This window comes from Furipterus horrens, unplaced genomic scaffold (assembly GCF_987537825.1).
Source record: "Furipterus horrens unplaced genomic scaffold, mFurHor1.1.pri manual_scaffold_7, whole genome shotgun sequence".
Taxonomy (NCBI): domain Eukaryota; kingdom Metazoa; phylum Chordata; class Mammalia; order Chiroptera; family Furipteridae; genus Furipterus; species Furipterus horrens.
The window spans coordinates 86,663,179-86,689,819 of NW_028327177.1; the positions used below are offsets into that span (position 1 = coordinate 86,663,179).

Genomic DNA, 26,641 nt, shown 5'->3' on the forward strand with positions numbered 1-26,641 from the left:
CTTATTTATTGAGAAGTCCTAATTTTATTGCCCGTTTAGTAACATGTTTGTTCCAAAGACTAATTTCTCATAAAGCAAAGCACAACTTTTTCTTATAAATAGTATAAATTATTTTATTTACAGAAACTTGTTACAAAACAAATAGACTATATATTTCTTCTCTTTTAAATATCCAAAGTAATTTTCTATCCCTTGACATTTGTTCATGTTTTATACAGCAGCCAACACAAAGTCCAGCTGAGATGCTCTTGATTATGTGTTCAAATTATCAAACTATTCACACACTTTAACACAGGAGATAGCTTTTATAACCAAGCTCAAAACAAACAAACAGCAAAATGCTTTCAAGCCCCTACATTCACACTGATAGTATGTAGTGCTCATTTAATGATCTGAAAATGTAAAATGTTTTGCACAAAATGTAAAAATGATTATTTTCTTTTAAACAACGAAACTTTAACAATCATTTTCCAAAGTTCAACATTTCCCCCCAAGACAGAATGCGAGATATTAAGAAATTCCTTGGCAACAGAACTCTTGCAGGAAGACAGCTGCCTTTGTAAATTACATTTTTCAAATTATACATTTTTTTCAATGTTCTCAGAGGTACTTTGTATTATATTTTTGGAATACAAAATTTTTAAATATTCTATTTTAAACTTAATATTTTATGCGTGAATAACAAAATGGACATGTCATGTAAGTTGCTGGCTGACAAAAAGATTTGTGACCCTTGGTACCACTGGGCGATCCATCAGTAGTTGAATTACTATGAACCAAAAAGCCTTAATTTTAAAATACCTTATAAAAGTACTAGCATTGGTGGTTTTCAACTCCTTCCCTAAATTTTTAGAAACAGTATTTATGTGGAAAAAGCAAACTCAAAAGTTTAACCGAACATTCAAGTCTTTTTAAAGAGAGTCTGTCTATGCTTAAAACTAGGTTCAGGCACTTTCAGTTTTTTCCCATTAGTTTTAAACCACATCACATACCAACACACACATGCTCAGAGGATACACATACAAACACAGGCACGCACACATACACTCTCTCATGTAAAACAAAGGAAAAGCAGTGTGTCACTTAGTTACATGTTGTCTACTGGGAAACCAGGCAACTAGGGAGAAGCAATGCCCACTTCATCTGTATGAATCCACTCCCAAGACACTGAAGGGACAAAAAAGACTTTCACAGAACAGAGGCATCCTTTAAACTCTAAAGGAGGCAGGTTCTAGAACTATTGGCTTGGCAGTGAACCACTTCAAATTATAAAAAGTTATTTACTTTTATTAATTAATAAATAAATACTAGATGATCTCAATTGTACCAAAACAGGATATCAGAAAAAAAGACCTGTGCAAAAATACATATTTAAATATGTACAATTCATTTTTAACAAAATATGTCTTCTGAGATAGGGATACTTCCATATTTATAATAGAACAAGAAATTCCAAAATAAAGGTACAAAAGTAGGTTTTGTTTAATTCTTTGTTCATCATTGCAGCACTTTTTTTTTTAAGGTTAAGAAAACTGCAGGAGTTGTCATGAAATTCTATTGGAAAGACTATAAAAATTATCTTGGTTTTAAATTGATACCAAAGTCTGTCTAGAAACAACTCAACCACTGCAAATTTGGTTTTTGCAAGTTAATTTAATTCAAAAATAAAAATAAAAATAACTTGTATTCCCATATTTTAAGTGGTCTTAATTGTTCATAATAAAAAGTAGTTGTAGGAGAAAATAAGACATTTGAACAACAGTCTAAAATTTAATAGCACTGTTTAGAATATGTCTGTTTGTGGCAGGCAGAATCCAAAATGGCTAATTTCCTAATCCCGATACTCTTTGTACTACCGGGAGACATAATAAAATCCAATTAAAATCTCAGTCTAAGAAATTAAATGATCAACACCACTAATCTAGATATAGCTACATTATTCTAAACCAACTTGCTGTTGTGGATCCTATTCACATCTTTCAGAACGGCATGATCTGTCTATAAATTCCATCGCTAAAAGCAACTTTATTTATAACCATCAAGTCCCCTTAGCTCTGAAAATACATTCTACCCATACCCCATTGCACTTGTCACCAAGGAATCTACTAAGTACGTTCTGATTCCCTCTTACCTCCTTTTAGTCCTTCACTGGGATGAAACAACCAGACTGATTTAACTACACCAAACTGGCCCACCCAGGCTCTCCCTTACTGAGCACTCCTAGAGTATCATTTTAAAAACATTAACTGATTGTTGCATAATAAATGAACAAGATATTGTTCTCACCTTTAAAAAAATCAATATTTTACATCAATTTATAGCTAACGTATCTGTATAAAGTTTTTATTTTTTTACATAATAAGATTAATTCTGTAGCAATTCACATTATTAGGCTGTGTAACCAAGTACTTATTCATTCTACCTGTTGCTGACTTGAAATTCCCTGAAACTGAAGTAACCCAAGAATTGCAGGGAAGAAAGGATGCACTGACAGGCCCTGCCTAGGCCCTGCCCAGGGCAGTGACCAGAGCCCTGGGAAATTTACTGTGTTCAGCAACTCTGTGTGTTCTTCTATGCATATGAGCCTGGTTTTTGTTTCAGGAGCTGTGGTTGGTGGTATCACCTATTAAAAGCTCCAATTTATCCCCCAAACTCCTTCTCAAGCAATGATGTTTTAACATATTAAGCTCTTTCTTTTGGGGTGGATTACTAGAAAAAATATCCTGGAGGGTCTCCAAAACTCTCTCAGAAAGTGTGTGTTGGAAAAATACTAGACATGCATCCATCATCTCTGCACGGGTACCTGTACAAATTTGCTACCCTCCCTCCCTGGGTGCCTGCTCACTACCCCAGTGGCAACCAAATAAAACATCTGTAATGGCAGGAGGGTGAGTGCACACACATGAGAGAGTGCTCAAAGCGGAAATTTACCCTTAGTCTAGGACAGTACTCAGAGGAGAGGTGGAGAGTAGTACAGAGAGTGTCTGGGAAACATTTAAGTACATTAATGACTTTGTGAATGACAGGTTCTGCTGCATCTTGATAATGTCACTTTACAAAGGCAATTTTTTGAAAATAGGAGACTGGGCAGGACAACCAACCCAATCTGTCATACTGTTTAACATGAAGATTTAAAGGATAGAAAAATTCCACCTCTTTGGAAATCTTGGAAAAAAATTTCCCCATATAGTGATTTTATCTGCCCCCTCTAAATTTTGGCTTTTCATTATCAAAACTAGTTTGCATTTTCTTCTTTTTTGTATCACACAGAATTGCTTTTGTACCGAAAAGTAAGCCTTTAAAATGGTGTATACTTGCTCTCTGGGCATCAGTAGCTTTAAACCAGTCTGTAAGTTAGAAACTGCTGACAGCTTCTTATCCTCAATTACTTGCAAAATGCTGGGCAAAACGCAAGCTATTCTGTCTTGTTGTCTTGTGCTAACACCCATATTCCATTTCTGGAACATTGCTATAAAAACCTAATGACAGATCCCCTTTTCAAGAGGGCGGCTCAGGGTAGAGCCCAGTCTCCCCTCTGGAAAGTGTCTCCAGTTAAGTTGCCTCCCTCCTAGAGTGACCTGCAGAAGACAGTGTAAAAAAAACTGGGGCAGGGAGAGGAGGAAGGGAGAAAATTCTACAGTAATGTTCTTGCCAAAACACTCTTTCACCCAGCCAATCTACTTGGAGAATGGCTCCGTGATATACTGCAAGTTAAAAAACAAAACAAAAATGTCTCACAGATTGGTAACAAGCAGTCCAGACCACTTTAACACTGATAGAAGCAATTCGGTGGCTGAACTTGATCCAGTGTCCTTTATGAATACTCACTGCTACAGACATAGCTTCAGGAAAATCCTTGTTAAAACAGCAGCCCGGCAGATTTCTATCCTTGAGGCCCACAGGAGGTTGGGAAAACAGACTCAAAGGCATCTTGGAGTCCAGAGTGCTGAGTGGAGGTGTAACTTGTTGTCAAAAGTGTCCAGATTATTCCTCCCCGTGCTATTTTCATTTGTCAGGGACGTGTCTTTGGCTTTCAAAAAAGAGGGGGTGGGGAAACAATGAAAAGTAAGTGAGCAGTTGTATACTGCGCTATCCTGATGCTAGACAAGAACATTCCAAGGCCACAGGTCTCTAAAGTCCCTGACTGGGTGATGCCAGGAGCATTCGGCTCAAGAATTTGGCCTTAGCTTTCAAAAGCCTTCACTGTTTTGGGCACAATCATTCTGCAAGACTGAGCTTTAGAAAACTGTCTAGAAGAGATGCAGGCTGGGTTTCTAGCTTAGAGAAAAAGTTCCATGTTTGCCTTTTGGTTTTATTTACTGACTTTTTTTTTTCCTTGAAGGTACTCCAGGTTGTCAATTGAAACTGAACAAGGTCAATGGGTTAGCCAACACAGGTGTGAAAACTCACACACAAAGCAGTGACCATGCTGGAGGAGAGGGAACTCTGGCCATGAATAGATGGGGGTGGGGTGTGTGTGTGTACCCAGCCTCATCTCCTAGGCTCCCCAGCATGTCCCACTGCATTCATCCCCTTATTTAGGGGTTTTCAACCACGTCAGTTATCCCTATTTTAAAGTTGGCTCCATGAGGAACAGCGAGTTGAGGTCACTACTTTTTAAGAGCATCATTCTTTAAAGCATTTTGGAGTCATGGATCCCTTTGAGATTTGGATAAAAGCTATGGGATCCCACTTGCAATAAACGACAGACATAAAACATACAATACTTTTTGGGGGTTGCACATATCCTCTGATTTCTAGCTATGGGTCCCCCTAGGATCTGTGCAGCATAAGTATTCCACTCCACAGTGGAAATCATTCTCAAATACAAACTTGTTAAAACTAATTTTAAAGAATGGAAACTTAGGCTGTTTGTCCTAGTGGGACATAGAACCCCCCCCCCCCCATGATGGTGGAAATCAGAGGTGGCAAACTGTGAGCTCACAAGCCAAACCTAGCCTGTATGGGCTATAATATTAGCTTAAAAAAACACAACAACAACAAAAATATACATAGCTTTAAAAAGTGGCCAAATTCCTCAAACAAGTCTGGATCTGCAGTTTTCTCCTTGAAAATGGTAACAAGTCTGTGGGAGCAGCAGATGGGGCTTCCACTCACTAGTTTTCCACAGGAACTGTTATTCTCTGATGTGCCTGCCCTCTCCTTTCTGCTACTTGTGGGCCATGAGGTCTGCAGCTACATCTACATGAAGGTAGACTGTACTCAATAATGCAAAGGAGGCATCACTACACAGTGGAACAGCCCTCCTGTGGGGTTCATGTAGAATCAGGAAAGTATACTCAGAAAGGAGTTGTAAGGGATAGATAGTCCATTTCCTGTGGTGTCTGCACTGCATTTTAATGCGTATCATACACTACATATAATCAGTAACTACAAACCAAGAAATAAAAGCACATTTTCACCTGTCCAGGAACCCCCTGCTCAAAGAGCCAAACAATATACAAAGAGCCCATATGCATTTGAGACTCAAATAAAAGAATTTAAGCAGCCACTATTTAAATTCATGGATAATTATTTCCCCCAACCTTTGGCACTGGGTATTAATTCACTCAGATATTGGAGGGAAATTATATCACAATAAGAAACTCCTTGGTATTTTCTGAAAAAGTCCTAACCTCGCATTTGAGTTAGGTTCTGAAGTTGAGGAAGGACAAAAACAAACAAATAAAAAGAGCCTCACATTTTAAATCAGGGCTCAGGGGTGATGCTGCTGAAATTCCTGTTCGTAAGGAAGGTGAGGAGATATCCTGATGAATGAAATAACAAGAGAGATGAGCTGGAAGTTAGAGCAAAGAGAGCTGGAAGAAATGACTAAAGGAGAGAAGGTCAGGAGAAAACAGTAACAGGTGGAGGAGTGGGGGAAAGACAAGACAGCATAAGTGAGAAAGACATGGTTAATTAAGAATCTGACACCCACTTGGCGACTTCTGTACAAATGCACTGCAGATTTCTTTTTAATCTATTGACCTGGGAGATTTTAGTCTACTGCTATGCCCATATTTAAGCTGTTTTTCCTGCCTCTCTGGAAAACAGGGACGGAAAGTATACACAGAGAGTTAACCAGAAAATATAAAATTCTCTGATTGAAAAATATTAAAAGTTCTTTATTAAAATTTAGATCATCCCTTTCTAGATCAGTTGGATTTTAGCCCAGCTTTCTTCTTGCTCTCCAGGAAGCAGCCTGCCTCCTTCCTGAACAGAATCACAGACACACACTGTCTCCCCAGGACTACATATGCTGGCTGTGGGGAGGTATTCTGCTGTCATGTCGGATGGTTTCCATAGCCGTCTGCTAAAATGCACTGCTGTGGCTTCCTGACCCAGGGGCATCCTCCAGGTCATGGTACATTTTGGCAAAGAAGAGACTGTTTTACCTTCTGGTGGCCACAAACTCTTCCTTTTCTTAAAAGATACCAAAGAGCTAGACACTTGTTTATAGGCAAACCACCCAACCCAAACACAGATATCCAAGCTGGTGTAAGATGTCAAGGGAGAGGAGATGGCATCCCATAGGGCTTACAGTCATTTCCTACCTGATGAAGGAAGGAACTGTTCATCAGTCCTTGTGCCCCTGGGCTGGCACCCGTGTGTTTCACATGGACGTTGTTCATGGTTGGCAATTTGGCAACCTTTGTGGGTTTGCTGCTGCTGTTGTTGATGCCACTTGAACCGGGCGAGCACTTTCTTTTCTTTCCTATAAGTTTGTCTAGAGGAGTGTGTGAGTGTGAGTAACTGCCATGGGAGTTGACGGGCAGTTCGCTGGACTGGTGGATGAACGGGCCAAGGGAAAGTGTAGAGTCACCGCTGTTCACCATCACACTCATCCTCTTGATGGACTCAGCAGGGCTCCCTCCAGGGGCACCCCTCCCTGACTGCTCATGCCGGACACTTACTGAGTTCGCTTTATTTGCCATGCAGTTGAGGCCAATGCCATGGGAAGATGTTAGCGTGGAGGGGTAAGGAGGCCCAGAGTGAGTTACACAGTTTTTCCTAAAAGATTCCATGGAATGAGAAGAAGAGGAGGAAGAGGAGGAGGAGGAGGAGGAGGAAGAAGAGTGAACTAAGAGTGGAGAATTGGTTTTGCGTTTCTTTCCTGAGGTGCCGCTGGTACTGCTACTGGTGTTGTGACAGTTAGTGCTATTACCAGAAGACTCCTTGGGCCTTAAAGACTTGCTGGATTTCAACTTCTGAGGTTTCCTGGACATAGGGGAGGAGGGCACTGAGGAGAGGCCAGAGGGTGTGGAAGGGGATGAGGATGAGGACACTTGTCTGGATTGCATACTGCACATGGGATCCATCACCCCAGATGCGGCAGGCTGTGCATTTAGTGTGGTTCCATGAGCTGGTACCGATTTGCTGTTTGGGGAGGTGCAGGTGGATGAGAACAAGACTGGGGATGTAGACACAGTGGCTGCTGCCAGGCAGCTGACCCCACATTGTGACGTCGGCACTGAGTTTGTCCGGTGAGGAACACGTGTGGAGATGGGGGAAGTGATACTGGGCACTGGTGGGATTTTCCTGCAGAGAGGAGAGGGCAGTGAGTCACATTCAGCACAGCAAGTCATGGACACTTTCACATACCCACCCCTCCCTCTGGTGCTGAGACACACACCGCTATCAGAGGGATCACTGAAATGCAGAGCCAATTCGGTCACTCCTCTCCTGAATGCTCTCTACTGCTTCTCTGGGCTCTCAGAATAATGGTCTGTCAAGCCCCATGAGTCTTCCAGCTGCTACCACCCAGCTTTATCCCACCAGTTGCCCTGCTTCCAGATGTTGATTGTTCTGAGAACAGACCACAACATAAGACCCCATATATCTCCTGCCCAGAACACTGTTACCCCAACTTCTGCTTACCCTTTAGTTTTAGTCTATCATCACTTTCTTAGGAAATCCGTCTTCACCATCCACAGACTCACACTACCCTGTCCCCAGACTCTGCAGGACTCAGAGTGGTTTTACTATATGACTGTTGATCACTGTCTAACTTCTTTGCAGACAGAGCAATCACAGCTTACTCAACACAGTAACAGAAGAACCCAGCACAGCACTGGGAACACCAAAGGCATTTGAACGTTGAGAGAATTCGTGAGTGAGGAAGAAGGGCACAGCTAATTAATAACAATTGTGGGCTCCTCACTATCAACCTGAATGACTGGACAAGGGGATAAAGCCCTAAATCTCAGGGGACTTCCAGTCATAGTGTTAAAACAGTATATTCTGTTAATGATGTTTGGGCAAGGTATTTATTTTGGGATGGGAGCCATTTAAATAGTCAAAAAGGGAGGCCCCCTTTCATTTTTGCTCTGATTTTAAAATGTGACAGCACCAAAATTCCAAAAAACCCTATGGCAAAGTTAACTCAGAGGTGGCCAAACTGAAAGTGGCCTGAATGGAAGGGCACCACCGAGACTGCTGTGCTCCTGACTTCACAGGGCAGCCCTGGCCGAACCAATCACACACCAGCCAGGGCTCCAGTTCCTCATCTTTTCGGTGAGAAAGCTGGCCCAGACCACTGCCAAAGTGCTTTCCACATGCTTTTAAAGAAGAACTATAGTAACTAACAAAAGGAATTAATTACTAAAAGTGTTTGCAGCAGCTTTAAAACTCCCATTCAAGAGTGTGGCTCTGGCCCTAAATCACTGTTTCTCAACCTTGGCTGTGTCAGACACCAGAGTCCCTAGGGGTGGGACCCAGACATCAGTAATTTCTAAATATCTCCAGGAGATTCCTGTGTGAGTGAGGATTGAGAAGCTGGCTCCTATCGATCCCTGTACTCTCAGGGAGGACAGCCACTGACACCACCTGAGAGCTTAGGAGGAATGACGAGTCCCTAGGCCCCACTCCAGACCTACTGCATCAGGATCTGAGTCTCAACAAGACTCCAGCTCAGTTGTGGGCACTGGCACCTTTAGGAAGCCCTGTTCTCAATGAAGTACTGGAGCTCCTGCTCATGGGGTGCAGTGGCTTCTCATATCCACCAGGTGGCTGAGAAAGCGAGAGCCTAAAGACCAGGTTACCGGACCAAGTCCTGTGGAACAAAAAAAGCCTGGGGGGTTTGGGGGGAGGGAGTGATGTGGATCTCTCCGGACTATATTACAAGTTTCTCTTTAAAAAACTCTTTTTAAGTCATTCATTACATTTGGTATAAAGAATAAACAGAAAGAATATGTCATCATATTGGCTGTGTTTGCATAAATGAACTCTGTGAAGAAACAGAAGCAACTAGTAAAAACGTTTCTGTCTGTGGCAGGTGGGAGGAAAACTGGAAGATGCGGAAGGAGAGAGAAAGAATGAACTCCAAGTCATGATCCTGCTTCTTCACAATTTTGCAACACAAAGAGGAAAACCTCTTCATACAAGCCACTAGGAACTAAAACCTCCACCTAAACTGCTGGTCATAAACCATTTATCAATATAACGAGGATAAAACATTCTGAGGACCCCTCTAAACTCATAGGAGTACAAGAACCCATCATTTAGTGAGCCCCATAAGCTCTCCAAGCCCCACTGGGTAGTGTGAAGAAATAAGCTGAGTTTTCAGGTATCTTAGGGTTTTCTGATATGGAGAGACCCCCATAATCCATATAAACCACTGCCCTAAGTCTGTCTCTGGACAACGACAACAGTCCTTCATAAAGAAGGAAGAGGAGTCTCTTATCTCATAAGAGCCAGGAAGAAATATGAAAGAGAAAAGCAAGAGTAACATTGCTCTGGCCCTGGTTTTTCAAGTGAACAAATACAGCGTGCCAACATCCAAACCATAAGGGTGCCAGAAGGAGAAGAGGAAGAGCAAGAAATTGAAAACGTATGTGAGAAAATGAAGGAAAACTCCCCAAATTTGGTGAAGGAAATAGACATACAAGTCTAGGAAGCACAGAGAGTCCCAAACAAGCTAGACTCAAGGAGGACCACACCAAGACATCATCAAAATGCCAAAGGTTAAAGATAAAGAGAGAATCTTAAAAGCAGCAAGAGAAAAGCAGAGTTACCTACAAAGGGGTGCCTATAAGACTATCAGCTGATTTCTCAAAAAAAACTTTGCAGGAAAGAAGGGACTGGCAAGAAGTATTCAAGGTGATGAAAAGCAAGGACCTACAACCAAGATTATTCTATCCAGCTAAGCTGTCATTTAGAATGAAAGGGCAGGTAAAGTGCTTCCCAGACAAGGTAAAGCTAAAGGAGTTCATCATCACCAAGCCATTATTATAAGAAATGTTAAAGGGATTTATTTAAGAAAAAGAGGATCAACATTACGAACATTAAAATGACAACAAACTCACAACTATCAACAACTGAATCTAAAAAATAAAAACAAAAACAAACTAAGCAAACAACCAGAACAGGAACAGAATCATAGGTGTGGGGATCATTTGCATGGTTATCAGCTGGGAGGGGGGAGGGGGAAAACTAGGGAAATGGTGCAGGGACTAAGAAGCTTATTTGGTTGGTACAAAATAGACAAGGGGAAGTTAATAATAATATAAAGAAAGGGTGAAGCCAAAGAACTTATATGCACGACCCATGAACATGAACTAAGGGGGGTGGGGTTGCTGGAGGGAAGGGGGGGTACTGGGCAGAGGGGAGCAAAGGGAAAACCATCGGTACTACTGTAATAACATAATCAATAAAATATACTTAAAAAAAAAAGAAAAAGCCACATGATTGTGTTACCCTAAACTGTACATCAGAGCATGTGACTGCTCTATCTAAAAACCCTCAAGAGTCACTAGCACCCTCTCAGTCCAGGGTAGTGTCACGTGGTCCTTGCTGGCCTCTTGGATCTGGTCTTATACCACACTCACTTTTGTGCTCTTTCTCAAATAAACCACATTCTATTATGACTCAAGACTTTTCACACATGGTTCTCTCTGCCTAGACCCACTCTTCCCCACCATCCTCTGGCTGCTCTTTCTCATCCATCTACCTCCGTTCAAGATTCAGGAATCCCTCTGCAGGGAGGCTTTTCCTGATTTCCTCTGGCCTGCTGTCTTCCATGTCAGCTCTCTGAAACCAAACTGCCTTTGGGTCCAAATCCTGGCCCTACACTAACTTGCTGTGTGATTTGTTCTCAGTTTCATTATCTGTAAAATGGAGGTAATCAAGGTCACCTGACAAAGTGATTTGTGAAAATGAAATATATTTAATAAGTTGCCTAGCATACAGTAAACTTTCAGCAAGTGTTAGTAATTATCAGTGTTTCCATTATCTACCTTATGATAAGCTATCAGCTTTCTCTAGTTTCTGTTTATTTGTTTTTGTTTCTCCAACAACTAGAATGTGAGCCCATACCTGCTCCTGGAACCCCAACACCCAGAACAAGACATATTTGCTAAAAGAGTGAACGAATGTATGATGAGGGGCCTTTTTCTCAGGGCTAGTCAAAAGCAATAGTTTCATTTAGCTAAACATATCTTCATTAAATTAGTCCCATAAGAAACAAAGAGGATGCAGCACTAAGTCATCAGTCCCCCTCCCAACTCAGAGATGGTGAGACAAGCACTCACTTCCACAGCTGCGCGTTCAGATGCTTCTCCACCATGAGGTTGAGGGCGCAGCGAAGCCTGTTCCACCTGGAGTCAAACACATAATAGCCTCTTCCAATCAGCCGGCTCCCGAATGTGCAAAACTGAAAGAGAGAGCACAAGCGCCCACGCTTGCTAACTAGGACAGCAGCACATCCAGCAAGGGTCCTCTCTCCTTCAGGCATGGAGCTACCATGAAAGACAGCTTACTCTGAGTGCCACAGGTGGTGAAGCATGAGAGTGACAATGCCTGGCCCTGAGTTTCATGGAGAGAAAAGGGAAAAGCATGAGAGGTCCCCAGACACAGTGCATGCCGCCTCTGGGACACCCTGTGCTGAGCTGCTCTCATACTTTGACCGCATCCCACGTGTATGGCCATGCCAAGGCCCCTGGCGCACCCCCCCCTGCAGTGTCTCGTCCCTGCTGCATGGGAAAGATTGACGCAGGGTGGGTGTGGAACTTACAGATGCTGGCTGAGGATGATGACCTGAATAATGACAGTCCAGTTTTTCAACAGACTCTTCTTTGTCATCGCCTTCTCCCTCCTCACTGGATAACCGAGAAGCTGGCTCAGTGGCAGGCAGGGGAGGGTGTGGAGATTCATGGACTGGAGGAGGGTCAATGGGGGCACTCCCACCTTGCTGAGCAGGGCAGCCTGGAGGCCTTGGTGAGCAGAAAGTGCAGCACTCATCAGATCACATGTCTGGGAATCAGCCGCCTTAACTTAGATACAACGTATCCAAAACCACCTAGGGATCTGGGGCCATCACTAGCATTGGGCAAACCTAAGCTAGGTGGCCCAGGAGTTAAGGATCCTTTCCCCTGAACTGCAGGATGTCAAATGCAGCTGTCTGCCAGGTGTGGCCCAAGTGAATTATAACTAACTCTCCTTTCTAGAGCCATCTGGGGGCTCAGGTCCTCCTCCTAGCGTCCCCAAAGGAGGGAATATATACATGGAATGTGAGAGAATCCTTTCTTTGATTCCTCTTCAAATTAAGCCTACTTTTGGCTTACTAAGGCAATTAATGAGATAACTGACAAAATGCTTTACAATAACCTAAGAAGGACAGGAGGTGTAGCATTACTACTTTATGTGAAAAAGTGATACAAGACAGCATGTATTTTTTCTCCATATACAAAGGCCTAGTGGTTCTAGAATTAAGCTTATTTTTTTATAGATGGAAAAAATTCAATGAGAAGATGACCAAAGAAAGGACTTGCTAAGAGATTATGGTGGAACCTGACCACACTCTCGGGAGCCTCTTCAACTGCTCTTCCACTGTGTTGCTCAGTAACCAGAGGGTTCGTGTCGGGATAGGCTCAAGCTCAAACTTGGGTTTCCATGAGGGAGGCACTTCCACCCCTCATGCGACAATTTCAAGGATCAGACATGTGAGTGTGAAATGTGAGGTGATGGCAACAAGGGTTGGCACATTTCTAAGCAGAAGCCCTTGCTGCCCACAGCCAACACTAGAGGTCTCAGTCTCTATGCTTTCTCTTTTCCTTCCCTCCGGAATTGGGTACAAAGTCCTTTACATCGATATGGTTAAGTACACAAGCACAGACATACATATATGCAGCCTACCAGCACTGTCTCTGAGGCACGTGTATGGAAAGTTTGCAATAAAACACTCTGATCCATGGCTTAGTGCATGGCTAATATGCCTAATACATGTCTAGGCCAAAGTCCCACATGAATGAATGAAAAAAATATGTTGATACATGGATGCTGAAAAAACTCAGGCTGAATGTCTGTCCCCAGCAAGGGATGCCCACTGCTGCACTTTGCAAGAAGCAAGACAAATGAATGGGAAATTGCTGCCAAAGCCGTGGGAAACGTTCCAGTCACTAACCTGCAGGCAGGACCCAAGAGTCAGTGCTGCTCAGTGGGCTTAAGAGACACTGAACACTGAGCAGGAGTGGGGCAGATAATTCTAGCTTTATTCTGCTGCTTGCATTGGGCCAAGAAAAGCCCAATAACGAACTCAACAATTTTTTTTCCTTAAGAGTAAAACCCAATTTAAAAAGATCTCATCTTCTCACAGTGAGCCTGATGTATATTCCTCGACATCATGATTACACTGTGGTTTTAGTGTCTCCAATCTGTTCCCTGAATGGGGAAAAAAAGTTGGAAAACTCAGCTTACCTTGGAAGACTGGGGGTATGAGGTTTAGGTTTACTAGCTACGAAAGGCTTTGATTCAGAAGGAATCACTCCATGAGAGTTTGGGTGTGGCTCCTGTGAAGTTCTTGGAGGGGCAGGATGCGGGTCCCTGAGAGGCTGTGTTGGTTGCTGGGAGTCCAGATGGCGAATCGATTCCTTTTCCCTGGTTTTGTTTTTGTGCTCGGCTAATAATACATCAAATCGTTTTCTTCTACCCTGGACAGCCCTCCGCTGGGTTAAGGAATGTGTCTGAAGACCGAAAAAATATAGAAACTGAGGTATCTCAGTAATAATTTTTTTGTGTCATATAACCAAAAACACCACTCGCAACAAAAAAGCAGTCTTTACAATTAGCATAGTCAAAGGCTGTTCAGCATTTGATAAACTAAAAAACATGTGTATGATCTTTTTTCTTCAGCTAGAAGAGAGGAATGTATTCCAGGTTCCACACGTATAAGAGTTTGGTGATATTATTTCTGCCAGAAGAGAGAAGAAATGCTCGCTGTGCTACTGGGATGTCATCGAGTAACAAACTGTAGAAACATGCAGGTGCAACAGGGACAATTTCCTTTATTGGGCTCTTACTAACTCCATTAGAAAAGTCCTCTTTGTGCCATACAGAGTTTTAGATGTTAAAGGGAAGAAACAATTATTCTACAAAATATGTATCAGAAAGTCTTCTTTCAGTGACTCTCAGAGTATAAAACTAAACACAACTGTTTCTACTGCAATGAAAATGCCATTTAAAGAGAGAAAGTGACTCAAAGCAGTCTGGAAAAGGGGACTGCTAAGGCCCTGAGTAAAATCTTATAAGGCTAACAGGAGAAGAGATATAAAGCAGAGTGAACCCTGCATATAAGTGAATTCATCCACCTATTTCCTTCTCTCTTTTATGTTAAAACTACTGCAAATGATACTTCATGTGCATTCATGGCTCTACGCCTTACACAAATGTACTGTTCTACAGGTTTATGTGTTTGCCAAAATTCAAGGGGTTTGAGAGAAATTAGGTCTCTATTGTCTTTGAAATTCAGTAATATAACCTACCTCCTCCTTAGACACAATGCAAACTATGTATTTCCAGAATCTAACCTGGCAAAGATAGATACATATGCTTAGCTTCTTCTTAAATTCTGACTTAATTTTCTTTAATAGGTAGTATATCTACAAGACAGTAACCAAAATGAAGACAAGGAACTGTTTTGTTCAGTGTTAAGATAGCACCTGGCATTCAATAAATGCTTTAAACAAAAAGTATATAAAAATAATGGCCCTCCAACATGTGCCAAATGAACAAATGAATACATAACATCACTGGTACACCTGTCTGTCTCTCCAGCCAGTTGAAGAAGCCTCTCATCATCTTTGAATGTTCCCTTGTGCTTAGCACAGAAAAGCCAGGTGAAAAATGTAGGCAGAGATGATCATCCTGGTTTAAAGAATAAACAGGATTTCCACTGAGTGCTAAAGAAACTTTCAAACACACATCTGATGCCCCCAACACTTGTCAGAACTCTGGGGCTGCCTAAGGCTTACAGGATAAAGACTATGTAACTAGGCTTCTGAGCCACGCTCCCACGCCCTCTGATCTTTCAGTATCAAATGCCTTCTCCTTTTGCCTCCCCGTCTTTTAGACCCTAAGGTCTGCCCATCACAAAGCCGTTAACACAGGTTGTTTCTCCAGTCTTTCCCACTGCTCTTTCCCCAGATAAATCATGTGGATTTCAGCCCCATGTTCCTGTGGCAAAAGAGGCTTCCCAGGCCCAGTCTCCCCACTGAAGGCTGTTATAACACAGTCCTCCTTCCATTTTTCACTCATCATTGGTAACTTGACACTTATTTGAGTGATCAGAAGATTAATCTCCATCTCTCTCATTAGACCACAAGCCCCACACAGGTTAAGGAACATGCCCTGGTTTTGTTAAACCCTGGTTTCTTGAAATCTATTTGCCTGGAAGGCACAGGACCCTGGGCAGATGAGAAAGAAAGTAGGGGAGATTGAGAGTGGCAGCCAGACAACAGGGAACGAGCAATAGGAGTCGAAGCAGCAGATCCCCTGACAGCAAAGAGAATGGACAATGTTCTAAGTCCAATACAGGAGAGACCTGGGCAGTAAGGTAGGGGACATTCAGCGACATACTCGAGCATGTTTAGCCTACCACAGCTGAATAGATTCAGGCCACAGGTCCAGAAAAGGGTGAAGCACCAACACAGCACAGGAAGAAAAGAAGGGTATTCTATGAAAGGGCTGGCCTGCCAAGATATTGCATTTTCTGTCAGTTCTATGCTGAACTCATGACATGCCAGGGCTGAAGATATCTATTAATCAATGACAGGATCAACATGCCACAGACAGCACTGATATCTTTAACACACGGAGAGCACACATGATTTAGAAAGGAAGATGAGAAAAAAATGGAGGATCCACATCATGTCAGTTCACCCACCAATAAAGGTTCAGGAAGAAGGCTGGTCAAACCCCTTGCAGATTCTGAGCTGATAAAGCTTTTAGTTCACCAGCATGCCTCACAAAGGATTAAAAAAGAGCATGTTGGATAAAGAAAGCATCCTTCATTGACCAAAGGTGTCATAACACTGAGAAATCTGTGTTACTGAGAGTCAGGTAGGCAAGAAGAAAGCAGAGAGCATGGCAAACTGTGATGATGACGTGGAGCAGAGCTGAGGCATGCCTTCACAAGTTCCTAGGGGGCAGCTAACATGCATAAAATCCTACAGAGCTCAAAGGGCTGTCTTCAAAGTACAACTACGCACCACTGTGCGTGTCCAATCAATATATAAAACAAAAGCAATTTGTTCTGAGCTAGGCATTTTTAACCTAGAGATTCAGGGGTGGACCTGCAGTGGGAATGTCCAACAAATCCTTAAATAGAATGCAAAATCCTGAAATCAAAAGTTCAGTTTGGGATATGTAAACTTCGGAGACATCTCAATGGAGGTGTCAAAAAGTCAGGTTTAAAAAAGAAAGCAAAATTCAGCATATACATGTGTTTATATACCTTTTTCCCTCAGGGATGATGATTTGTGATTTTTTAACAATCAGATATATTTAAAGGTGTTCATGACCAATCCCTTTCCCCAAAGGATCAGAACCATTGTTGTAACCACTTAGAAATAACATTTCCCATTTCTGGGAAATCATAATATTCCTCACTGTTTAGGGGTGGATCAGGGCCTGAAGTCCTTTACTCAAACACAATCTTTGGTTAAAATTCAAAATAATACCCCAACAATTTTATTAACTTTTAGAAGACAGGACTAATTTTTATAATCTTTAACCCGTCCTCCAAACAAGGGATTTTAAATTAAATACAGTAGTCCCTCTCTATATCGTGGTTCACTTATCGTGGCCTCACTGTATTGTGGGATTTTAAAAAATATTATATTTAATTATTTATTGCAGATTTTTCGCTATATTGTGGGATTTTGCGGTACTGTATATTTATGTTGCTAAAGTTACGTAGGTTTAAGAGTGTAGAATATGTTAAGAACATAAGTAGTATTTAAGGTGTGGAAAAGGTTAATAAGGGAGTGGGAAAGGTTAATAAGGGACTGGGAATAGTTTATAAGTGTACGGAAAGGGTTTATAAAGTCTTAAAATATATATAAATACTAAAATAAATGTAAGGTTCCTACTTCGTGGATTTTCACCTATCGTGGGGGTGGGGGGGTGTCTAGAATGTAATACCCGCAATAAGTGAGGAAGTATTGTACTTCAACACAGTGATTCTTAATATGTCTTGAATTTTTTGGAAGGGTAGTTGGGGACACTCCCCAGAGAAATGCAAATGAACACACATGTTCATTTATGTACCACATGCACTGATGCGTGGAAGCCACCCCTACATCAACAACCCTTATTTTATAATAAATGTACTATCTTCTCATTAGCAGAATGTTATTTAAAAAATAAACCTCAGGACAGAAAGAAGGATCATTACATTTTCTTAGCTTACATATAAATTAGATTGTATGGTACCTAATATTTTTTAAAATCTTTTTTTTTAAATAATGTATTTATTTGTTTATTTATTTTCAGAGAGAGGGGAAAGGAGAAAGAAAGGGAGGGAAACATCACTGTGTGGTTGCCTCTTACTCGCGACCCCCAACTGGGGACCTGACGTGCAACCTAATAATGTGCCCTGACTGGGAATCGAACCAGCAACACTTGGTTCACAGGCCGATGCTCAATCCACTGAGCCACAGCAGCCAGGGCTTAAAATCTTTTAAAAATTATTTTTTTTTAGAGAGTGGGGAAGGGAGGCAGAAAGAAAGGGAGAGAAACATCAATATGAGAGAGAAACATCGATTGGTTGTCTTCTGAAAATGCCCCAACCGGGGATAGAGCACAGAGCTCAAAACCCAGGCATGTGAGCTGGCCTGGAATCGAACTAGTGACCATTTGGTTTTCAGGACAACACCCAACCAACTGAGCCATGCTGGCCAACGCACCTAATATTAAAAACAAAACAAAATAAACAAAAAAAAGTAGAAAAATAAGGCAATCTAAAAGTCACAAATTATTAAAGTGGCTCTTTAAAATTTAAGAACCATAGATTGTGAAAACATTTTAAGACTGTTTATATATATTCAAAGGAAATTTCTGAACTTACTCTAAGTCAGTATAATTTGAATATTAAAGGGTAGCCTCTCATATTAATTTCTCTGAAGAAATGTTAAAAATCTTTGAAAACAACAGATTGATTAGGAAAGAACACTGTTCCCCTGGATACAACACTGCTCACTGGAAACAAAACCTTTCTGAAGACTGCAGTTTTTAACAACAGACTTCACATTTTCTGAACCAGAGGCTTTCTCATCAAAACCAAGTTATTCCTTCATTTATAAAATTCAGAACACTCCACAGATTAGATCCCCTCTGGGTTATAGACTTGGGAGCAATGCCATCTACCCCAGGTCCCTGAGCTTGCCAGAGTATTAAGTTCTGTCCAGGAGGCCACCTACCTTGCATGTCAAAGATCGTGTGCAGGGCTTCTTGGTGTCGAGATCGATAACCCCACAGTGTATGTCAGGATCAAATTCTCTTTCTGTCAAAAGCACACAGGCATTACGATGGGCTCACCAAACACTCCCTTTTCTTATTTTGTCAATAAGAGAAGAGGAGAAATCTTAAAACAAATTATAACTTGAATAAAATCTACCATTAATAAATATAAAATACACAATGTGACTACTGCAAAGAGGCAATGACATCACCAAGAGAGTGGGAATTACTGCCACTAGGTGACAGGAAAGTGACTGTTAGTCAGCATTGCTGCTACTCCACTCAGAAATACACCACTTGAAAACTATTTTTACATTACCCATGCTCCCATGTACTTTAAAACCAACAATGAAGATGTCAAGCATACTACTTAAGGGATTTCCTCCGAGAGCTGGAGTTGACTATTTTAAAAAGAAGACTTAATAACGCAGTACATTCGCTTTCCTAAGAATGGCCAGTTAAGAAGACACAGAGAAGCATTAAGAGAAAATGTGAAGTTACCTGATAATCTCTTATTTAAAAATTTTCTGTTATTAGAATTATCTTCAGACTTCTTTTCCAGAGTGGGTGGTGTGGGAAGCCCTTTGCCATTCAGAATCTGTCCAGGTGAAGGCAAGGTTGGCTTTGGTATTGAGGGGCAGTTAAGGCCAGGCTTGACTGAGGAACTCACAGTAGCAGGACAGATTGGCCCCATAGCAGATTTCAGTAGTGTGCCATCCATCTTCGGATGAATCTTTTCCACTTTCACAGAGGGCGTCATGCTGTGGTAGGGGAAGTGAGAACACCAGTACCTAAGTACCCAGAGGCCCCAGTGAGCCATAGGGAGGGGGGAGAGCCTGCATCTCCCATGCACTTGCACATAGTGAGGCCCCCAAACGCACCTTATGAAAATTTGTTAGGACTACCCGGAAAACTCAGGAAGCTACATACTTATTCAGTCCATAAGCCCTTCTGGTGAGGGAAAAAGCTCCAGTAACCACCAAGTTCACCTGCTCTTTCATCATTCCAGAAGAATCTTACACAGGAGCCAATGGTAGATCTAGACCTGATACCTAATGCAATTCCTATAAGAAGCAAAATATGAAAAGATCTAAAAGGAGGAAAGAATATTTGCAGAACCTATAGAGAATGTCTCTGAGAATTGTCATTTTTAAAAAAGGACCCATCAAAACAAAGGAAACCGAGTGAGCAGAGAAAAGAACATGGAATTAAAAGAGTATTTCCAAGAAATGTTACTAAGGACTTTCAAGAACTCAAATAAGCCTAACTATGTATCTCCAAGCAGAGGCTCTCTGCTTGTGTTAATGAGTAAGAACAATATCTAATTAGTAAATGATGTGTCACTGAAGTGATAATTCTGCAGTCCCTGAAAAAGGTTTCTAATAAAGAAGCATGAAAGATCAGTGCCTGGTACACAGCTGGGGAGCACTGAATACCTGTGCACTACCAAGGAAATGATTTCTCTTGGCATCTTACTGACATGATTATTTGGGTGGCAAATGTTGGTATGAAGCTAGCAGTTGGCCTTAGTCTCCCTCTAGAGTCCAGCTTTAAGTAAGAAGATTTGGATTGATGAGGTTTTATAAACTCTGATCAGTAGAGGCAGTGCTCTAACAGCTATTAAGCTGGCAAGTGACATACACTGTGCTGGCATTTTCTTTGGCTTTCAGACAGCTCTAGGAATGAAAGCCAAGCTTGCTGTCCTTGCACTTCTGACAGATGAGCAGAGGCTAGGGGCTTAGCAACCAGGATACACAGCCCCAAACAGCTGTACCTGGGACAGCCTGACAGAGCAGAGACACTAAAAGATGCCAGGGCCGCTCCCGGCTGGCATGTTCCTGAGCAGCAGCAGGTGGGGGATACTGCCCTGAGATTAGCCAGATTCTCAGACCTGAAACTGAGATGGGGCATACTCTGCAAAGGGAGGCAGGCCAGGGAAAAGCTGCCACCATGAAAGCTGAGGGATGCTGAGACAAGGCAAGATATGTTTCTCTGGGAGTGCACGGTGGCTCCCTCGTGGCACAAGGAGCCTGCCAATTGGCAGGTCCACTGTGGAAACTTGCCAAAGCCTCACCTGGCTGGCCACTGTGAACTTCCTCAGTTTTCCCTCATTGCCATAGTCCTGTGATGTGAACTCAGGACTAGGGGAGTAAGCACTGCTTCCCTATTTGGTCTGCAAGCCCCAGGAAATCCTAGAACAGCATCTGAGAATCTCTTCCCCTTTTATTCCTACTATCACCTACAACAACAGCAGAAGCACATTCATTTATTTGTTCTCTCCAGTGGGCCAGACACTATGTCAGGTGCTTGGCTCTAATGTATTAATTCTACTGCTCCCAATAACCTTGTATGATGGTTGTTAATTATGTCCAAGGCCCCACAGCCAGCAGTGACAGAGTTGGAATCTGAACCCAGGATTTTTTTTTTTTAATTTAATTACTTATTTATTTATTTAAAGAAAGGGGAAGGGAGGGAGGAAGAGAGGGAGAGAAACATCACTGCGTGGTTGCCTCTTGAGCGCTCCCAACTGGGGACCTGGCCCGCAACCAAGTCCTGTGCTCTGACTGGGAATCGAACTGGCGACCCTTTGGTTTGCAGTCTGGTGCTCAATCCATTGAGCCACACCAGCCAGGGCTCTGAACCCAGGATTTGAACGAGGGCTACTTAGCTAAAGCTCCTCAACATTACTACACTGCCTCCTCCTTGTCTGGAAAAGGGGGGACAACAATACCTACTTCATAGGGTTAGTGGTAATTAAATGGAAATACACATGTAGAACTAAGTTTCAGGTAGCACACAATCAAGGAGCAATATAAATGTATTATTCATCTTACAATTAATGCTACTATTATACTGGAAAGTTGTCCAAGATATGACAGGGAAACAAAAAGAAACAACATATATTTGAATTTTCCCCAAACTAGGGTCTCTTTCTCAGGATGCTCAGATACTCTCAAGATGACTGGTGTGCTCAGTTCTACTTGCATCAAGTAAGCATTAAGGACCCTCTTTGTCATACTCACATTCTAGCATGAGGGACTCTATTCTGCTGAATGGGATGCATTGGCCTGGTGTTCCCCCTGTGCTGCAGTTTCTCTTTGGGCGATTTCAACAGCTTGGAACTTAATGAGGATGTGCTAAGAACACCTCCACTGTTACAGCGGTTGCTCCCACCAGCACTGCTGCCTTTGCTTTTGGACAGAGAAGGGAAGAAGGAGAATACTGACGTGGGAGGAACAGCCAAAGAAGGCTTGCTGGATGAGCTATGTCTTCTTTCTGGAAAGGAAAACAAAGAAAAAGAAAAAAAGACACTGTGTTTCAGGGAAGTCTCCAGTGGAACCCTGGAAAAGTCCCCTAAAATACAACACATTTAGGTTCAAAGATGCCTCACTAAGTAAACACATATTAAATTCTGCAGCTTTCAGAAATGGCTTATCTAAGCCCCACAGACTTATTTAGGATTCCAGGAACTGATCCTTCTGCTGAGGAAACATCTCAGCATAAAGACCTTTATCATTCATAGATAGCCATTAGGAAATTAAACAGCCACTCTAAACCCCGAGAATACTGGGTTTTGCACATGAACCTCACTGACTCCAACTTGTAGTCAGAAAGAAGAAAATTATTCATTCATCTGCAGAACTATGCTAATTACCACCTTATTGAACTCATTCTTCCTTTCTAGCATAACACCTCTCCAATTTTCAAAAGAGCAAAATGTTAAGAAACAAGTTGTACCTTCGTTTTTTTTTCTGTCACTACCCACTAACATATGATACCAAGTAAGAATGTTTCTAGGGTTATTTTATCATTCTTTAAGAATCTGTGCTGAAATTTTCCAGTGAATCATTTTACTCCCCCCCTCCCCTTTTTAATCATCTCACTCAACTACAGATGGCATAGCTCCTCCTGTCCACACCACAAAGATGCCAAAGGCACAAGACAAAAACACCACAAATAGCTGTGGCTGGTGTTTACACCAGGAAGTAATGCACGCTTAAGTAGAGACCAGACAAGTATAACTGAAAATAAGTCTTTCCCATGGAGAATCGGGTTTTCTCAGAGTAAGGCAATCCATATTAAATAAACCGAGAGCAGCTGAAGAATGTTAGCATTGGAAACAGGTGAATTATTTAGTAATGTTATCTACTTAAGTACCTCATGATGGTAGCTTAGTGCCTGCCTTCAATTAAACTTATAATTTAAAATGACACATTTGCTTAACTCTAAGTTTTAAAATGTACGTGATCCAACATTTACTTTTCACAATATGGAAACTCTGTACTTGAAAAATTAAGTATATTAGAATCAATGACTAGAAGCATCACTTAAATGGTTTATTTCCAAAGGTCTTTTTATGTCAGTCTTGAGCCTCTCTATGCAGCTGTGATGACCTGTTCCCAGAAGGACAATAACTTAATGATGTTTTATGAGGTCCCTAAGAACCCGGTCTATTGCAGGACAAAATTATCATGCTATCTACAGACAAAATTCAAATTCTCCAACTGGACCACACAAAGGGCACAACCAGGTTAGAAAGGCTAAATTGAGAGTGATTTTTAAGTGTCAGTTGCCCCCCCCTTTTCTTGATAAGCAAGTTGTGCATAAGGAAGTTTAATAAAATTATTAAACTTAAAATAACTTGAGATATTTTAAGTTTAATAATTTTCCAAATTTGACATCTGAGATTTTTAAATTTAATTTCTCTCTTGTCCGTCATCCCAAGCACTCTGAATACCCTTCCAGGCATCAGGACTTGCCAGCCAGGACTGTAAAACTGTCTCCATTTTGCTGCCTGCCTCAGATGGTAAAGCTTACCTAAGCCACAACTCAGTCCTCCTCCCCTGTAAGGCATGGCACAGCGCAGACATTCGAGTAACATCTGCATGATCCACACAGCTTTTCTCATGAATAAAAATAATTTTCAAATGGTCCTAGACAGTGGTTCTCAACCTTGGCTACATATTGGCATAACTAAATGAGCTTCAAAAATACTGATGCCTGAGTCCCACTCTCAGAGATTGTGATTGAACTGGTTTGGGGTGTGGACTGGGCATCCAGATGCTTACAAGCTCCCCAGGGCAGCCAAAATTGAGAGCCTGCCTTAGACCAGGCTAATGCCTCAAACACTATTAACCGTGACTAAGTTAACATCTACATAGCACTGAGAACACTGCTTAGCACATGGCACTATATTTCAGGGTTTTTAAAGCTCACTGCTGCTACTGGCCCTCAACTAGTATTTTCAAGCGTCTATCAACTGCAAACTATTTTCATTGTTCTTACCGAAGTCACAGAAAATACTACCTTGTGTTCAACATTTCAATTTAAATGATCAACTCTACTGTTCCCTAATCCTCCTTAGTCTAATATTAACCAGTCTCTCATGGGGGCATTATTGGTATTTTGGATAGGACAATTCTTGTACAGGTAATTCCTGGTCACCCAACCCTTCATCTAGTAGTGCCTGCCTCTCTGCCACAGACAAGCCGTTTTTAGATGACCCAGCATACAGCAGAGTACCTTGCTTGAGAGACAGTTTTCCAAAACTGCAGTATCTATGAAACAACAGGTCTGGTAATCTTGCTATATATGTATTTTTTCTGATATATTAAAATAATTAAATATTAAAATTATGTATTCATCCATGTTTATCCATAAAAATCATCTTGTGTATCCCAATGGCAGTGTACTAACAGGACAATACTATGTCTGTGGTATGAAGAGGTGGAAAATCTCAACTAGAACTTAGATTTTAAAGAAATATATTCCTTTTACTATCCTCTGGGTATCAGAATTCTCAAGCCAAGTGTCTCAAGTAAATGTGATACATTTTCTCTTGATATCAAATGAGGTAAATAAAATTCGTAATCTAATTAAGTCAGTCAGTTCTGCTACAATGCTTGTTTTGAGAATGTAAATTTATTCCAAGCCCCTGATAAACTAAAAAAACAATTTGAACATAACAAAAATTTGCATTTGTTTTTGCAAGGTTTCATCTGCAAGAAAGCACTAGATGAATGCAGAAAACGACACATGGCTGAACTGAACCCCACGGGAAACACAAAATGTTCCCCATACACACAATCCTCCTCAGATCACCACGGATCTGAAGGAGTCATACTCATCCACGCCTGGTACTACAATCTTCCATTTTTTTCAGAGCACCTTCCTCCCACTACAACACGATAGCCCACAGCTGCAATCCTCCCAACACCTACTTCTAGAAGCAAATGTCAGGTCATTTTCAATGTAAACTGTCGTATTTATTCTAGTATTTATGTACTTTTTAGCCATTTAATCTATGTAAAACTGTGCTACCATTTTTTGTTAGGTTCCTATTTCTTTCTGTGTCACTGAAGGTTTTGTTTCTCTTTAATCCTCAAGGGAGGATATGCTTATTGATTTCAGAGAGTAAGGAAGTGGGGAGGGGCTAGGAGGGGGGGGAGAGAGAGTGAGAGAGGGAGAGAGGGAGAGAGGGAGAGAGAGAGAGAGGGAGAGAGGGGGGGGAGAGAGAGAGACAGAGAGAGAGAGAGACAGAGAGAGGGAGAGAGAGAGAGAGAGACAGAGACAGAGAGAGAGGGAGAGAGAGAGAGACAGAGAGAGAGAGACAGAGAGAGAGAGAGGGAGAGGGAGAGGGAGAGGGAGAGAGAGAGAGAGAGAGAGAGAGAGAGAGAGAGAGAGAGAGAGAGAGAGAGAGACATCAATGTGAGTGAGAAACGTGGATTGGTTGGTTGCCCCATACCCACACCCTGTATGTGCCCTGACCAGGTATGGAATCTGCAACCTTTTAGTGTACGGGATGATGCTCTAACCAATTCACCAGACCAAGGTTCACTGAGAAATTTTTCAGTGTTGTGCCCATAACCCAATTTTCTCAATGAGTCTGACATTTGTTTTTAGTGCAGAATTCTGCATAATGCAGTAATTTTTTAGGAATGTGTTATAGCAGAATTCAACAATAAAAGCTATTTAAAAACTGAAAATGGCAATCTATCATGAGAAATTCTTTCATTCACTAAAACCTGAAACAGGCTGTGAGTGAGTGAGCAAGTGTGTGTGTGTGTGTGTGTGTGTGTGTGTGATTCAGGCTGTGAGTGAGCGAGTGTGTGTGTGAGAGATTCAGGCTGTGAGTGAGTGAGCGAGTGTGTGTGTGTGTCTGAGATTCTGGCTGAAAAGTACCAGTTCAAATCCTTGTCATTTTGCTGAAGTGAGGTGTTCCTTTACATCATGGTCTGGTAACTTATTCTCTGGAAAGGGCAGTATTTGGCTTTCCCTTCACAAGAAAGCAAAGAGGAAAAATGAAATTCAATCATAGTTGAGTTGGATTCTTCTCATTGTTTTCACTGTGGACCCTTATTTTTCATAAGATTTTAAACTAGACTTACAGCTTAAAACAGTGCATGTTCCTAGATCAAAAGTGAAATGGGTAAGTTATGAGTAGGGTTAGGGACCTTGTATTTAGCGGACAAACTGGTGGTCAGATGCTAAGCATAACTGCAATGTGGTTTGGTGAGGAGTCCAAGTTGAATTTTCAAAGCACTCCTTTCTCCAGGGTCTGGCACAGGCCCAGAGAAAGCACACTGTTGTCCTTGAATGAGGAGGGCACTTTGAATGACTTCAGCAAGAGGGAGACCAACAGACAAGACAAATACAGATACAGGGAAAGACAGAGAAGAGGCAGAGAAAAACACATACATGAGTGTCTGTCGGGGGTAGGGGAGACTTGGGAGACAAAGAGATGTGACAATAAAGGGAGAGAGAGAAAGAGAGCAAGATATGAGTGCATCAGGCTTCTTTCCCCCTGTGGCTTGAACATGCACAACCCTGAAGGCAAGGGCAGTATACTGGGAAGGGAAGGGGACAGCATGGCTTCCTTTTATTTATTTATTTTTAAATTTTATTTTTT

At 41.7% G+C, this 26,641-nt stretch overlaps 1 protein-coding gene across 4 annotated transcripts in view; it reads right to left on the reverse strand.

The window, feature by feature from the left end:
- The window catches only part of ATXN7 (ataxin 7), a 148,604-nt gene continuing 121,963 nt past the window's right edge, over positions 1–26,641 (reverse strand). For 3 of the 4 annotated variants that reach the window (XM_090283888.1, XM_090283889.1, XM_090283890.1), the window contains 9 exons: positions 21,756–22,008; positions 19,234–19,493; positions 18,693–18,775; positions 13,693–13,958; positions 12,011–12,209; positions 11,529–11,650; positions 6,555–7,539; positions 5,702–5,768; positions 1–4,030 (listed from right to left, as the gene is read on the reverse strand). In XM_090283888.1, the coding sequence (XP_090140014.1) occupies positions 3,921–4,030; positions 5,702–5,768; positions 6,555–7,539; positions 11,529–11,650; positions 12,011–12,209; positions 13,693–13,958; positions 18,693–18,775; positions 19,234–19,493; positions 21,756–22,008 (2,345 nt within the window). In that variant the 3' untranslated portion in view covers positions 1–3,920. The remainder of the gene's footprint in view (positions 4,031–5,701; positions 5,769–6,554; positions 7,540–11,528; positions 11,651–12,010; positions 12,210–13,692; positions 13,959–18,692; positions 18,776–19,233; positions 19,494–21,755; positions 22,009–26,641) is intronic. The other variant, XM_090283892.1, reaches the window with a different exon arrangement.